Source organism: Watersipora subatra, chromosome 9 (genome assembly GCF_963576615.1).
Source record: "Watersipora subatra chromosome 9, tzWatSuba1.1, whole genome shotgun sequence".
NCBI classification, from domain to species: Eukaryota; Metazoa; Bryozoa; class Gymnolaemata; order Cheilostomatida; family Watersiporidae; genus Watersipora; species Watersipora subatra.
In genome coordinates this window covers 26,074,905-26,091,911 of record NC_088716.1, presented here as the reverse complement: position 1 = coordinate 26,091,911, position 17,007 = coordinate 26,074,905, and the positions used below count along the sequence as shown (strand labels likewise).

Sequence of the window (17,007 nt, the reverse complement as noted above, 5' to 3'; positions counted from 1 at the left end):
AGCAAACCTTTACAATAATAAAAGCATTTCTGTCTGTCTTTCCAAAGCCACGGTTAAAGGTTAGAATAATAGATTACTTTTAACAGGTCTTGAACTCGTGATATCAAGCTTAGTAGTCCGACCCTCCCACACAGTGCTAATCGACTGTCTCTCAGAATAATTGAGTAGGTAAATAGATAATTGTTCTCTGATTTGTGATGGAAAAATTGAACAAAAATAATATTGAAGTTCGATAAAAAACCATTTATTGACAACTTCCCGCGGCACACCTGACGATCTCTAGACTGTACGGGTGCGACTATTTTTCTAAGAATTTATTGTACTTTGTTTAATTCATTCCAGAACCCAAAACACAATGATAAATATAAGAATTGCAACATTAAAACAAATACACGCAAAAAAATGTATAAACTTATATTATTTGTTAAAAATTAAAATAACAATCAGTCAACATAGGTTTTTATTGCTATTTTATTATGAAGACGGAATGGAAGTATGAAGGTCACCAAGAAGAAGTTATGGCATACCGGAATCAAAATTATGATATTTATAATTTGAAGCAACTTGATTTATATACTGTATTTTTTATCATTTTGACATTTTCATGTTTCTATTTCAACCACTTTATACTTTTACTCACCAAAGTGCCATGTTTTGAGAAGTTTTAGACATAAAGCGCTAGAAACTACTTCTTACGCGCAAACAAAATAATTTGCTCCAACTTTACGAAGCATGTCGGAAAATTTGTCTGTAGAGTTGGTGGTAAGTCAAGGTTTGACTGCAGTTTGTAAGAAAGACGGTAGCGATTTTGCAATCGCTTAAAGCTAGCAATGTAACAAAACTGCTCTTACAGGTAGTACATGAGAACTTCACAAACGCGACACAGTAACAACTTCTATTTTAGTCTATATAAATAATATGCGCAGACTATGCGTTTCCACATATTTTGCTTGATTTCACTCAAACTTCACACGCTTATGCTCTGTGCCTTCCGCCAGATTGCTATAATATCCATCAGTTTTTTTGACGACATCACCCTGTTTGCACATGCGCTCGTTCACGAAAAAGCCGCCATTTTTGTAGAAAACGATCGTCATTCTCTTGATTAATAGTATTTTTCGGTGTTGTTTTGATACTAAAATAAAAAATTTGCAAACAAAAGCATCGTTCGCAATAATTAATTGCAGAAACTTCGTGTTTTTTACGATAAAAGTTCTCCGAAAAGATGGCGGACAACGATAGAATGACATCTTGAAAAAATGAAGGATTGGTCTAAAAACCAGCCTTTTTAACACCCGCCTGCTTGATGAACATAAAGGAATTGGTATTTCGTGTATGTTCAATCTGTCTAATTGAACATACAAGAAATACCAGGCATCAGCAGGCTTACTGCTAGTACATTAAATTTCAAAATTGTTTTCCTTGCACTGCACTTTATGCGATGGTCAGCTCAGAGGCAGCTGAGCACACTTTTTGACTACTCAATATTTGAAAGATGAGCTTACAAAACATTTTAGAATATTTTATCAAAGATTATCAGTATTTTTCTATCATTTGCGATTGTATTTGTTGTTTGAGGTGATCTGACTGCCAAAATGTTTCAAGATTAAAATCTATTACACTTGATCGCCATAAAACTTCTCAAATCGAGTCAAAGTGCATGTATAACGTCTACAATTGCTAAGAGACAGAAAAACGACAACACACAACGCTTCAACTTGAACACAATAACTGATATCTATCGCAACGATATCAACCAGTGACGTAATTTTGCACATATTTTTCTTCTAAGCGTTTTAATGGAGACCAAGTTTAATCGATTTAAATCTAGAGACATCCTGGCAGTCCGACCACCTCAAAGATCAAAAACAATCACAAATGATAGAAAAATACCGATACTTCCGAATAAAATCTACTAAAACTTCGTGTAAGTTCATCCTTAACAGATCAAACTTCCAATAATCAATAATTAATCAATAATCATTTGTTTACATATTTATAGAGCAGATGAAATGGGAGATTTCATTTCTGCATGTGCTGCAGTTTTGTAATTTTTAAATAAATTTGATAATATATAATAAAATTTTAAATATTATTAAAATATGCTGACTATTCGTGACATAATATAATAGATGATATAATATAATAGATGATATAATATAATCGATGATATATAATATAATAGATGATATAATATAATAGATGATATAATATAACATATGATATAATATAATAGATGATATATAATATAATAGATGATATAATATAATAAATGATATAGTATAATAGATGATAAAATATAATAGATGACATAATATAGCTCATATTGATATGCAATGGCAGCGATAAACTTGAACAATTAGATGCAATAACAATACACCAGGAAATACTTTCATAGAATTTGTTTTCATGATGAATATTAGGTTATCTCTATTAATAAAACAACTAAATAATAAATTAAAATTAAACTAAAATTAAAACAATTAAATATTTACAACTAGTATAAACAATTAATAACAATGACACACTTCTTCATTGTGTGTCTGTCTGTTAGTCCGCATAAACACTGCATTTCCACATTTTTAGGCTGATTTCATCAAAACCTTTGTCCAAACTTTACACGCACATGCTTCGAGCCTTCCGCCAGATTGCTATAAATATTTGAATAAAACACAGCCTGTTCAACGCCCACCTGCGGACTATCTGATCAAAATTGAAAAGAATACCAGGTATCGCCAGGATTACTGCAAGTATTAAATAAAATTTCACAAAGTCCTCAGGCTAAAGAAAATGAAGAAGTAATAATCATAACCCTAAATGTTAGGTTCATCTAGTTAGTCGAGCAGAAGTAGCTACAAAACAACTATAATAGCTGAGTGTATAACCTTAGCCTGTGCTACTGCTCACACATCTATATGATGAATAGTCATAAATTTTACATGCACGAGGAAATAACTCCTGATCAGAATTAAGTTGTCAGTTTTAAATTGAGTTTTGTTCAATTCATAGACTGCCAGTTGCCACTGTCAGACCTTCTTTAACGATCTAACTAGCAGTTTGACTGCCAGGAAGTAAAGTCGTACTGTAGGCAGTATGAGCTGAGATGCTAAACAAAAGTCCATACAAATCAACATATTGTAATAACCATACAGCCACTGTGGTTCACCTCTTAATTGCTGCCTCTGCAATGCTGCCAAATTGTCTCCACATGATTGTAATGCTGATCAAACGCATAGACATGAATATACACAAACGCAACGCTTGTAAGATTATAACTACTAGTATCCTAGCAGTCTGGTGAGCCAGAAAAGATCGTCAGGTGTGCGAGGAAAATGATCAACAAACGGTCTTTTTCAACCTTCATACACTATGCTTCTGTTCACTTCTTCAGTCATAACTCGGAGAGGATAACTACTTGAACAATTATTCTGAAATGCCAGAAGGCGGTCGATTACCACAGGTGCTAGAGTACCGGTCTAACAAGCTGAACACCATGAGTTCAAGTCCCATACAAAGTGATATTTTATCCTAACTCTAGCCTCGGACAAATAGACAGATGGACACGGTTAATATAATAGTAAAGATTTAGCAAACAAATGCATAAATAAATCCATCTTTTAACTTCCATAACATCGATTATGGAAGAAGGCTGACCTTTGACAAATCTCAATTACTATTTTCGACAATGAAGTTTAAAAACTATCACCAGTATTGTAGAAAGGTCAAATAAAAAGGTCATCTGTCTCATAGTATAATAAATAGAAATTCGCTTAAAGGTTGACTTGCAACAAAATTCACATTACCGTTGTTTGATATGAAACGATTCACCATGTCTTACTTTGTTGTGTTGTAGGGGCAAAATATGTGGAAAGTTGATTACAAGCTCTTAAAAGCTCAAAAACGAACAGAAAATCGCAGCCACACGAGACGTCATAGTTTGGATTCCCTTTCCAAAACGGCTCAAATGTGATGTAGTTGTGAGAGATGGTTTCTGTTTACACTTTCTTGCAAACTTATTCGTTGAAATATTTTCACAAATATACTCCACGCATTCAATAAAACTATGTCTATTGTTCTTACGCGTCTGTTTTATCGTCATCGTAATGCTGTCACTTTTGGCAGTGATATCTTATAACTTACTGTAAAAATTCGTTTAATTGTTTAGCCTTAGCTTGAAGGAGTACATATCATTGTCTGATAATCATGACGAGCCTGTTGGTCACTTGTGATAATGGAAAAGTGCTGCAGAAATTATTTGCGAAGTATTGGGTCACATGATCACATTACGACATGCCGATTAGACCAGGCCGAAACAAAACTGTAAAGTAGCGAGCATCTATATTTGATACGGGGTCTTCAGTAAAACCCGAAGTGTTTGTCATAAACTAGTACTATGATAAGTTTTATATTGAGCTTTGTATTGGCCTTTCAATTCACGTGAGAACATACGTGACAAGACGATAACCACATTTCGTGGTTACGTCATCGAAATAAAGAGATTCCAATCTACGGCGGCTTTTCGTTTTTGAGCTTTTAAGAGCTTGTAATCACGTTTCCACATATTTGGCACTTACAACACAACAGAGTAAGACATGGTGAATCTTTTGATACCAAATAACTGCAATGTGAATTTTGTTGCAAGTCAACCTTTAACTATGAAGATTTTATCATTCCGATGAAACTGTTAAATCTCGAATGTTGGGTGGGCTATTAGAAGAACCCTTCACCTTGTGGTGTCTATGAAAACTTCAACTACCATATATGAATTGTATCGGAAGCTGCGTGTTGCAATTTCTTCATATATGGCAAGTTTTATATGACAAAAAAAAACTTGAATTACATCTTTTAACAAGTGAATAAAACCTAATTACTCAAAAAATTAATCTTGATTACACGATGACAACAAGCCCGACGCCATGACTAGCTACGCTAATACGTATTTATGGGCTTCATCACTTTTCCAGCTTTTTTTCTTTTGGTTAACTCTTTGGCTGGGGAAACGTCCAAAATGCCGTTTATCGGTTGCGTGGGGAAACGACATTTACGTCACTTTCGGTAGAAGTTTATAAAGCTGCCGCCTAGTAACGCTAAACAAAGGATATGAACACTAGTAAGTTTTAAATATCACCAACAAGATATTAGTTGATGATTTACAATATGAAACGATTATCTGAGAAGCGTTGCTTTGTGCTAAAAGCTAAACAAATCGCGCCCCTTGAAAAAGAATAAAAGTTGGAAAAACCAGTCAACATCGGCTCGACTTTCAAAACAGTAAAATAAAAGATTATTTGATCCTGCTATCGTTAGTGATTTTTGTCTGATCAGAATAAAAATAATTCAGATGATAGAAGTGATGTAAACTTTTTGGCTTTTAATATACTTGGAATATACAGAAAAAACAATCTTTATGGTAGCTCGCACGGCTACGTTAGAGCTTGGTTCTACCGAAAGAAATGCCTCCAAGCATTTCATACAGGGACAATTGCACATGGTTGCATTTATTGTAATCGTAGATATGTAAATGAATGTTTATGTACAAAAAATTTTGTCCATAGAAATAAATTTAAGATTTGAGCTATGCATGTTCATAAAATATCAATTTTATTGAATTTTGAAAAATAAATTACGACTTTCGGGTGTTTTTGCCGGGATTTTGCCTAGTCAAAGGGTTAATTTCAATTGTTGATGAAAATAAATCAAAAACCAAAATCAAGTTTACTATAAAAATTAATTGAACATTATTTCAACGCCTTTGAACGTATTACCACAAAACTATCAAACATAAAATAATCTAAAAATAAAATATATATACATAGTTGATAGTGAATAGCAGACCGGACAGCGAATCACAGAAATTGGTTATCAACTATTTAACTCTGAAAATTATGTCTTTGTAAAATATGACTACACGAAAACTTTGTCACATGTAGTGTATATCATAGCGGTCATAGTGAACTTGCTGTGCCTGATTTCTCCATGTCTAAAATTTACAGTCATACTCTTTCGTAAGAAGTACTAACAGGAAACTGCCAGCATGTGCTGGCATCAGGTACTGGCAGGTGCTTACCCATCTTATCGCTAAGTTCCCTCTTTACATATTAAAAAGTTACCAGCGAAGAAAAGCTAGACCACTTCACTGGCTATAAATAGGAAAGCCCAATAAAAATAGCCTAACATTATTGGCTAATACATTGCTATATTGCCAACGCGGTTATTATTAAACTACTGAGTGTACAAATCTTTGTATGGAAACGGCAGCCCGCATGAATCAACTTCTATAGTCACAATAGCGGCAGCATGATGTCCCTTGCTCAACATCGGTGCCCTTAAACATCGGCGTGTCTAGCTACATATCTAGGGAGATGTGACAGTTATAGGTATACGCAGTCACGAACACCATTTCGGTAAAAGCAACTTTAAACACCCCGTCAATGCAGTGTAAAGCAAATTGGACCATGAGACAAAAAACAGCAAAGTAAATTATGTGTATTGAAAGAAAAACCCTTTTGCACAACGTTATTCTATAATGTAAATAGGCAAGGGGTTGGAACCTGGTATAAGGTGTAGTGGTTATTTTTGAGGATTAGAAACATAATGGAAAGGCAGGCAGATTGGAGATATGATCTGAATATTTTAGACAGCAAATATAAAAAAACCAATTAGCTCCTCAGCATTAAGAGCATTTAGCCACTGGTTGTAGCTGTCCATATCAGGTTAAGTTACAACCTGTCTAACTATATTTTAGATATTTATGGTTCAAGATAATCAAATCACATTGTTGCGCTACCGGGCGAATTAAGTGTTGCTATGGAAATTCGCATGATGCGGATTGACTCAGGCGCCTTGTTGAAAAAAGACAAGGAATTGTACGCTATAAGTTAATAATTAGTGACGCAGTTAGCGTGATGAAACTCGATCCAGAAAGGATGAGCGGAAGTACTGAAAATGTTTAAAATTGAATAGCTGGCACGGTATTTCAATGCGCATCTTTCGCGAGTGCTGTTTCCATTATTCACAAGCATTATGGATTCGATTAAGTTTTGCGAGTCACAAAACTTGCTTAGCTTGTGGATTTATGCCGATTCCATGATGCGGTTAACTTACGGATTGGCTCAAATTTGTGCGTCATGCGTTTCATGGAAACATAGTGATAAAGCCTAGTGGTCTAGACCCGCTGACCTGCAAACTATAGATTGAGGTTCAATTCCCGAAAAAGGCCAATGGTAGTGACAGGTAGTGAGATAAATGCCTCCCAACCTTAAATTGCTCCCTGCAACTGGTCATGTCTCCAGTCTTGAGGTCCCTAGACTCAGACATGTCCAGCCAGGTTCACAGAGACATTGTTTGTGCAATACTGCTATTGCTTGCAATAAGCTAACCAGACATCATACTTAATCATTAAGGGATTATTCACTACTGCTACAAGCTGTATTCTGCAAGCAGCAATAAAATGCACGATTCATTGCATATGAACACACCTTTGCATGAAGGCAGACATGGGGAAGCAAATCTAAATTGGATCGTACCACTAATCAACATTTAAACAGCAGAGAGGCTCAGGAATAAGTTGCACCTTGCTCTGCCACATTACCTTGTTCAGGGTCAGGTTGATCACCTTGTCCTTGTTCAAGAACTTCTTGACTTTCTTTGGGCTGTTTGCCTTTGACTTTTTTTGTCCTTTTTTTCGTTGAGGTGACTTCTTGCTGAATGTAAATGAAGATGAAACTTGAAAATGGACCGGCAATAGACTGGGAATTTGTTAGTGATAGTTATTGTTCAAGCCAGCATGCGCTCAGCACACCTTACTGGGTACTAAGGCTTGCAAGTTGGAGCTGGTTTACAGAAGGTTTGCAGCTCGAGTCTAATAGAAAATCATACCAGAGCCGAGTGCAATTTATCCATTTTTAAGTTTATAGAAATGAAAGCCAGCCATTATGAGAATTTGTTGTAGGACTAACGTTAGTAAGGAGTAGTTTAAAATGGGCTTGAACCTTTTCATTTTCCAATGAATTGCGGTGCCAGCTTTTTAACAAAATCACTGTTACATAATTTGCTAGTATCATCACTGTTCTACATTAATGTCTGAGATTACAGCAGATGCAGGAAGCCACATAGTTAAAGGTTGACTTGCAACAAAATTCACATTACAGTTATTTGGTATCAGTGTGGGAATGTGATTACAAGCTCTTAAAAGCTCAAAAACGAAAAGCCCTATAGATTGGAATCCGTTTATTTCTCTGACGTAACCATGACAGTTTGGTTATTGTCTTGTCACGTGATGTTCTCACGTGAATTGAAAGGCCAATAAAAAGCTCAATATAAATCTATCGTAGCACTAGTTTATGAGAAACACTTCGGGTTTTACCGAAGACCCCGTATCAAATATAGATGCTCGCTACTTTACAGTTTTGTTTTGGCTTGAACTAATCGTCAAGCCGTAATCTGATCATGTGACCCAATACTTCGAAAATAATTTCTGCAGCACTTTTCGATTATCACAGGTGACCAACAGGCTCGCCATGATTATCAGACAATGATATGTACTCCTTCGAGGTAAGGTTAAAAAATTAAATGAATTTTTACAGTAAGTTATAAGATATCACTGCTAAAAGTGACAGCATTACAATGGACGATAAAATAGACACGTAAGAACAATAGACATGGTTTTATTGAATGCGTGAAGTATATTTGTGAAAATATTTCGACGAATAAGGTTGCATGAAAGTGTAAACAGAAACCATCTACCACAGCTATGTCATATTTGAGCTGTTTTGGAAAGAGAATCCAAACTACGGCGGTCTCATGTGGCTGCGATTAACTGTTCGTTTTTGAGCTTTTAAGAGCTTGTAATCACATTGCCGCATATTTTGCACCTACAACACAACAGAGTAAGACATGGTGAATCTTATGATACCAAATAACTGTAATGTGAATTTTGTTGCAAGTCAACCTTTAAGGCTGGTTCACACTGATTGCCTATATTGAAATTAATCCCACAATGGTGATCAATCCCACACCCTGGTGATCGCTTGTGATAACAATGTTGGCACTATCACAAACCCATCTGCATTTACATCAGGAAATAGTCCATGGAATCGCATTTTCATTTTACAATGCAGTTGGGAAAATGATGAAATACTAGTCTAGCAGCAACTGTCACATAGGAAAACATAGATTAAGCAATTCACGACAGCCAATCACCATCACCGAAATGGTACACATCACACAGACTGTCACGGATGCTCGGCAAACTATCGGGAAAGTCTGACAGCTGCAATCTTTGCCGACGTATCCACGTTGTCTCGACAATACCATCATTTTATGTCGCACATAGCCAATGAATAATCGGTGAGAGAACGACGATTACATACAGTGATTGCGTGAATTAGCCTTTAAACTACTCAGAAGTGCGCAGTATCAATGCAGTGAATTAACAAATTGTTTGTCTCACCTTTAATGAAACAGGTTCCGTGCCAGACTTATTTGTCATTACACTGAGTTGTACGCAGATAGGTCTGAGGGTAGTCTTAGTTTTTGCAATCAGGCTGGTAGAAATTGTTTTTCCATGATCTACCAAGTGCAACTCCAACAAACCATCACTCGACATAAATGAAAGTAAAGACTGATCATTCTTCAATGGCTTGACGCTAAGACATTTGATTCGGGTACAATCGACTACAGTAGTCAACGGTACATAACCTGCGGCAATGTCTACGAAGATTAGGTAACCCTCTTCACAACCTACCACCAAAATATTGTTATTTATAAAAGCCAAACAATGACCTTTTCTTGGCAGATTTCTTGTATGCTCAGGGGCTGCTTTTGACAGCAAGCATATATCTAACTTTCCGTTGTAACACATAGCGTACTTCTCTCCATCTGGTGACCAACGCAAAACGTCAACTACGTGCTGCATGCTAGTTGTATAAGCTCGTTTTGCAGTTATTAAATTCCATGTTCGCAAAGTCTTATCTTGACCCACTGAAATCAGAAGCTTTCCTGAGGGATGAACGGCCATACTCTCAACAGATCCCTTGTGACCGCTCAGTGTTTTCATACACTCATAAGTTCTTCCTGAAATTTTCCAAATACATATAACTCCAGCATCATCAGATGAAAGCATGAATTCATCACAAAATGCAATATTCGTTATAGTCCCATTATGTTTGATTAATGTTCCAGCCTCGTGTCGGGTCTTCAAATCAAACAGTTGAATGGTTTCATCAGCAGATCCAGAGGCGAGCAGCCCGCTTGAAGATACTGCCAAGGAACGGATCGATCCACAGTGAGACTTATCTGTGAACGACAAATTTAACACTGCCGTATTTTGTTCTTTAACAAGTTTATATCCAAATAAAACGTGTTCATATGATCCGACAATAATCTCTACATCAGCATTTTCAGCGTGGTTAGCAAAGAAATCAGCCATTTTGTTTCTATGCACTAGCTCACGCTCCGTAGATTTTGTCGAGCCTTCGCTCAGTTCCGCCTACATTGATAACGGACGGAGTATGCAGTAATAAGTACAAAGTTGACGAAACTGGTATGCGATCTAAAGAAGTTTCACTTTATGGATATTGGAACTTTTAGCGAACGAACTAAATTTAGTGGGCGCTGCTTGTTTTCCGTAGTTCAGTTCTTAAAACTGGGTCCGTGAAGGTCCGCTAAGCCGTCCCACACATTATTTGGACGTAAGGTCATTAACTTCTTTTGCAGTTTTCAAGCTTGCGATTTCGGCAGCGCTGTCACGCTTCCTCAAGTTATGACCACGATAGAAAGCGTGAAAACTTGGGAAGATGGCACTGTTGAGTAAGTGCCACCATTTGTGATATTGTTATTTACGGAAAATTATCTCATTTTAAGTCGGCATGTTCAACCCCATATTATGTAATTCTAAAGCATGTCAATAGAATTTTGCACATTTTTTAATCCTCGTGGAGTGTTTTGTTCAGATCAAATTGTTCTCACTGAGAGCCTCTAAAGGCAAATTAACATGTGCAGTTTCTTCGTTAACGAAGAAACTGCACGTGTTAATGTAACATACAAGGTTACAAACATGCATTGGTTGGGGTGGAGACAACTCTCACTTTTGGCGTGTCTATGATACTGTTGTGGAAGTCAGCGCCGACTAGCCACTAGCAAGTGGCTTCTGCGTACAAGTTGTCTTATATCGAATGAGTAATAGCTCTCATGCACCTCTGTAATTGTTGCAAGCAAGGTGACTGGTGAATGAGTATGGCTCTTTATTCACACAAGCTCTATAAGCATGGAAAGATAGAACAATTAGATACAATTCACTACAATCAAGCGTAATGCTGAAATGAGTTACAAATAATAAATACTCAAACAGTTACACTTGTAAATGTAAGAATGTCAAGATATGTATACGCAAAGCTTCACAAAGGTAGGTTAATGTTACCACGCTGTTCTTAATGCACATTAAGAATTCTCAGTCCTTAGACAATAGAATTGTCCTCAGACAATTCTGAGTCCTTAGTTCTGTCGTACATAGTCTGTATCACCTGCTCTGTGCTCTTTGTTTTCTCTCACTAGGGTACCTTTTCTTGTTGCATGTCCTTACCCCTCCTGCTTAACACTGGAGCATCTTTGCTTCTATAGCAAGGGCTGGGTGTTAATCCATGGGCTTTTTGCGCAAGCTGGCTTTTGGGCTAATCCGAGAATAGTTGAACACTTATAATAATTAGAAAAAGCTCAGCTCAGTAAATCCTTCACATTCTCCATCCCTAGATGCGGTGCCAGTATCCAAATATTGGCTTACCAGCGTCGATAAGGCAGTTATGGATTTAGTTCTAATACTGACAACCCTGTTGCAACCTTAGGTTACAATTCTTAGTTTTTTCATAGCACAACTTATTGCTTGTTCAACTAGGATGTTGTTAGAGTGTTCTTTTGGCCCGAGTCGAAATGATACTTCAGGTCATCATATTTGAGAAGCAGCTTCACGTAGCGGCGTTGCATTTCATTCCTTTCTTGGACAACTTCATCAAGGCAAGATTCCAGTGTATATTTGCAGTCATGAGGTTGCTTTGCATATTTTTTAGCATGCAGCTGATTGGCTGTTTCAGGTGTAGGAGTAGCTTTGCTACTCGAATACAATCTGCTGCTATCAGCTGCGCTAGCAGTCCAATGCTTGCGAGAGTTGCTGGTTGCTCCACAATGCTGTGCCTTCCGTGTGAAAGGACTACTATTGCCGTAAGAGTTATGCCCACCACAATTTCGTGGGCGTCTCTTGCAATGTGTGGGCCTTGACAGACATTGCTCTTGTTTAGCTACAACCTCCTTTGCTGGTGCAGGTTGAAGCCGTTTATCTGAACCATCATGCAGCTGCTCCTCAACCATTCCTGGAACATCAAGTGTCAAGGTAGCGGCTGCAAGATCGGTGCAGGGTTTCTCCTCATCAACTTTGGTACTGTAGTCAGAAAAATTACCTGCAGACCTCTTAGCATGACAAGAACTGTGCACAGACAAGGGAAGCAAAACAGTTGTCTTATTGAAATGCTGTAAATAAGGCAACTTACCAATACTGTCCGCATTGCTTGCCTTTGTTCTTTTACTATTGCATGGTCTATCCGATTTGTTGCATCTGGTATAGGACACAGGTTTAACCACTTTACCTATAATCTTAGGAGTGAACCTTTGTCGCTTCTCCTGATTAGGGCCTACGGATGGCTGTGACCATTTCTTCGGTACTGTACACCTCCTTATTAGATGTGAGGAGTCTCCACATCAAAAACGTTTGGCTCTCCGATATTTTCCATTGGCTTTGTTGTCGCTTTGTCTCCTTTTGCTCCAGAGCCGCAATTCTGGCAGACTGATTTTGCATCAGCTTAGTCTGTTTGGCCATTTCTAGTGAAATTGAACGTAGCACAGCAGCTAGGTTTGTCTTATCGCAGTCAGTATAGGTTTCTGCAGTCCCGTAGCTAACATCGCTCATATTTTCTATTTGGGTAACTTTAGGAAGATCTGCCATCCTTACTGTTCGTACTGGTTGATACCCAGCTAATTCATTATCTGCTGGCGACAATATGCGATTGCTGGCAGCCTGTCTGTCCGGCAGTTCCAGCACATGATTCTGGTACACAGTCAATAAAGGTTGCCCCATCGATGTGTACTGATGTAGCGGGTGCATGACCTGCTTTGGTTGTTTCTCAGCAGTATCATTAAATGGATTAGCCATGTCCCAAAATGGGTTACTGATCGGCAGGAATGGATTAGTAGACATTCTGTTATCTGTGCCTTGAGCCATCTCTTTCCAGAGAGCTGTTCAACAATTACTAGGTTGTGCGTACAGCTGAACTTTTAGTAGCAACAGGATTACAGGTATCCCACTGCTGCCACCAATGTTGTGGAAGTCATCGCTGACTAGCCATTTGTAAGTGGGTTCTGTGGACAGTCATACTTCCACTTACGAGCTTAATGCGCTTCAAGACTGAGCTCGTATGTCAATTTACTCGCATGTTGGTGCAATTTATTTATATATAGAACAATTAAATGTATATTGATTGGTTTCCATACTCTAAAAAATGCAAATAAAACACTCAAAACAAAGATATTGTAACAGAAAGAACATGTTGGTTATTGTCCATTTACCACATGCTTTCAAAAAGCAACAAATAAAAATAATGCAAGGAAATGTGATTAATTAAAATGTAAAATTAAATAGGCCTACGTACGTGCATTAGCAGCTAACGCTAGCATTTGCCAGAGAGGGAGATATAAGTTATTCTTCATTACAACAGTTGACTTTGATAAATTTAGATTTTATTAAAGTCTTAAAAGACAAGCTTAGAAGCAAACCTAAAAGCAAACTTTCATTTTTAACTCAATTAACGTAATTGAAATTTCTTCAGCGTTCATAGTTTAAAGTTTCTCCTTTGTTTCCTTTGTTTTGCTCTCACATCTAGCCGGCCGTTTTAAGATAAACCTTTGGTATCTAAGGGCGTTTGCCTTTGTCACCCTTTCAACATGTTGCGATTAGGACGAACTCAGGTGTCGTCATAAAGGGTTAATGCACGACCACTAGCCAACTTGTCCGAATGTCTATTTTTATAGTTTCGATAGAAAGAACCGGCCTTTTCACATAACATCGTTTCAGTTACGCTGTCGCCGGCCAATTGTTTATCATTTATCCCATGCCTGAGCAGTCTCTCCATCAGCGGTCGTGAAGATCGCTGCGCCGTTTAGAAACTATGGTTAGTCCTTTTGCGAACTAAATGCCCTGAATATAATCATTCTGTTTGATAATTGTGGATGTATTTCTGTCATACTGTTGAGCTAGCTCAATCATGCATACAAATTTCGCATATTTTTCAATAATGTTTTGTTTAGTATCAATTGTTATCATTTGCTTTTTCTTTGCATTATCTTTCATTTTACTGGCAAACTTTCGGTCTACGCACAGTACTTTTAATTCACATAATTATGCACTAAAAATCACGCACAAAAACACGGTACAAAAGTATAACCTGAGCAGTTAAAAAATACAGAGTGATGCTGTTCTCATAAAACACATCCGGCATACTTGGCAACTGACTCACGTGCTTGTATCTTAAATATGGCTCGTATGTTAGTGCTAAAACTTGCTTAAAAGCTTGCTCGTATCTCAAGTTTCTCGTACGTTAGAGCACTCGTAAGTTGAAGTATCACTGTACAAGTTGTCTTACACCGAATGAGTATTAGCTCTCATGCACCACTGTAATTGTTGCAAGCAAGGTGTCTGGTGAATAATGGCTCTTTATTTACACAAGCTCTATAAACATGAAAAGATAGAACAATTAGATACAATTCACTACAATCAAGCGTAATGCTGAAATGAGTTACAAATAATAAATACTCAAACAGTTACACTTGTAAATGTAAGAATGTTAAGATATGCATACACAAAGCTGTACAAAGGTAGGTTAATGTTACCACACTATTCTTAATGCAGATTAAGAACATAATTCTCAGTCCTTAGTTCTGTTGTTCGTAGTCTGTATCACTTGCTTTGTGCTCTTTGTTCTTTCTCACTAGAGTATCTTCTCTTGTTGCATATCCTTACCTCTCCCACTTATCACTGGAGCACCTTTGCTTATATAGCAAGGGCTGGGTGTTAATCCATGGGCTTTCTGTGCAAGCTGGCTTTTGGGCTGATCCGAGAATAATTGAACACTTATAATAATTAGAAAAAGCTCAGCTCAGTAAATCCTTCACATTCTCCACCCCTAGATGTGGTGCCAGTATCAAAATATTGGCTTACCAGCATCGATAAGGCAGTTATGGATTTAGCTCTAATACTGACAACCCTGTTGCAACCTTAGGTTACAATTCTTAGTTTTTTTCATAACACAACTTATTGCTTGTTCAACTAGGATGTTGTTAGAGTGTTCTTTTGGCCCGAGTCAAAGTGATACTTCAGGTAATATATAATATAATTATATATTATAGTCCCACGACCAAACGAGCGAACAAAGTTTGAGAGTTTTTATGATAAATACATGTGCACAGTGCACACAACTTCTGAAAATTATTCATCAACAACGTCGCAAACCCTTGCATCGAAATCTCATCAACAAATTTAACCATTTTTTGTAGGGTCGTTAAAGTATAATAACGATACAAAACACATACAAACCTATTTAAATATGTTACTAAGTTTTTGAAAGGTTAAAGCAATATCTTAAAACTAACCCATCTGATCAGATTATACATAAGTAGACAGATTAATGCTTCCAAAAATCTTTATTAAAACTGGCGAAGCCTTACTTTCATCGAAATTAAGACCGGCAAACAAAATGCCGAGCGACAGAGAATAGAACCATTAAGTCATGCGCATTTCAAGAAAAAATAACGTGCACATTTCACCAGTCTATAGCATTGTCGAATTGCCGAAGGTTTCTGTAATTAACTTAGAAGTACAGAAATCGTTTATTTTTTGCCGATTTCAAAGTAACTGACATTTTAGAAACTTTTGAGTACTTTGGTATTCTAACTGATGTCCAAAGCAGTGAAAGTAAAGGAAATGAAGATGATATTTTTTTCTAACGATTCTTATGAGATTATTATAATATTTAATTATAAGTTTGGATGACTATTGAAGTCTTATAGTCACACTAACAACATCGATGATGGGCAGTATGTTGCTGTTATTATTTTTTATAAATAGTTTTGTTAAATAGATTTTCTAAAAATCTATATAAATATCACAACTTCTTGATATTGTTAGCTATGACGTTTTGAAATGTAAACAAAATTGGGCATTGGTTTTCTATTATTACTGTATTACTATATTAATAATATAATACTATATAATAATATTTTACTTCTAATATTGCATTTCTCCTATTGCAGGGGGAGAGATATAAACATATAATCTTTTCCGTTCATTATTGCTGTTTGTCATGACCAAACACTTTTTTAAATAGATTTTCTAAAAACCTATATAAATATCACAACTTCTTGATATTGTTAGCTCTGACGTTTGGAATTGTAAACAAAATTGTGCATTGGTTTTCTATTATTACTATATTAATAATATTGGTTATTGTAATAATATCAGTGCATTTTACTTCTAATATTGGCCAATATTGCATTTCTCCTATTGCAGGGGGAGAGATATAAACATATAATCTTTTCCTTTCATTATTGTTGTTTGTTGTATATAATAACACCCACACCCAGTACACTACAGCTACCATTGCAGTTATCCTATTGCACTGCAGTGCCATTTGACTGCTAATATTGCATTTCTCAACCATCAGTACCCTTTCCTTTTTCCAATATCACTTTGGTCGTGGACTGTATGACAGGGGAATTTCTAGTTTATATAATATAATATATTGTAGCCTAAAAATAGTTGTTTATATACCATCGTATATGTAATCAGTTTTTTATATACACCGTACTTCGAAGTATCAAGACTGCGTTAAACAAGAAACTACTATTAGCCTGATACAGTTATTAATTATTTCTATGGTGTTGCTTTCAAAGTTTTAATTGTTATTGTTG

At 36.6% G+C, this 17,007-nt stretch overlaps 2 protein-coding genes across 2 annotated transcripts in view; one reads left to right on the top strand and one right to left on the bottom strand.

Annotated features, from left to right (window-relative positions):
* The window catches only part of LOC137404933 (p21-activated protein kinase-interacting protein 1-like), a 30,211-nt gene extending 19,782 nt beyond the window's left edge, over positions 1-10,429 (bottom strand). The window contains exons 1-2 of the mRNA XM_068091161.1: positions 9,452-10,429; positions 7,592-7,703 (exon numbers count right to left, since the gene is read on the bottom strand). Of these exons, the coding sequence (XP_067947262.1) occupies positions 7,592-7,703; positions 9,452-10,429 (1,090 nt within the window). The remainder of the gene's footprint in view (positions 1-7,591; positions 7,704-9,451) is intronic.
* A 273-nt stretch (positions 10,430-10,702) lies between these two features.
* Positions 10,703-17,007, top strand: part of LOC137404649 (solute carrier family 12 member 9-like) — a 102,341-nt gene continuing 96,036 nt past the window's right edge. Inside the window, exon 1 of the mRNA XM_068090873.1 lies at positions 10,703-10,809. Within this exon, the coding sequence (XP_067946974.1) occupies positions 10,763-10,809 (47 nt within the window). The 5' untranslated portion in view covers positions 10,703-10,762. The remainder of the gene's footprint in view (positions 10,810-17,007) is intronic.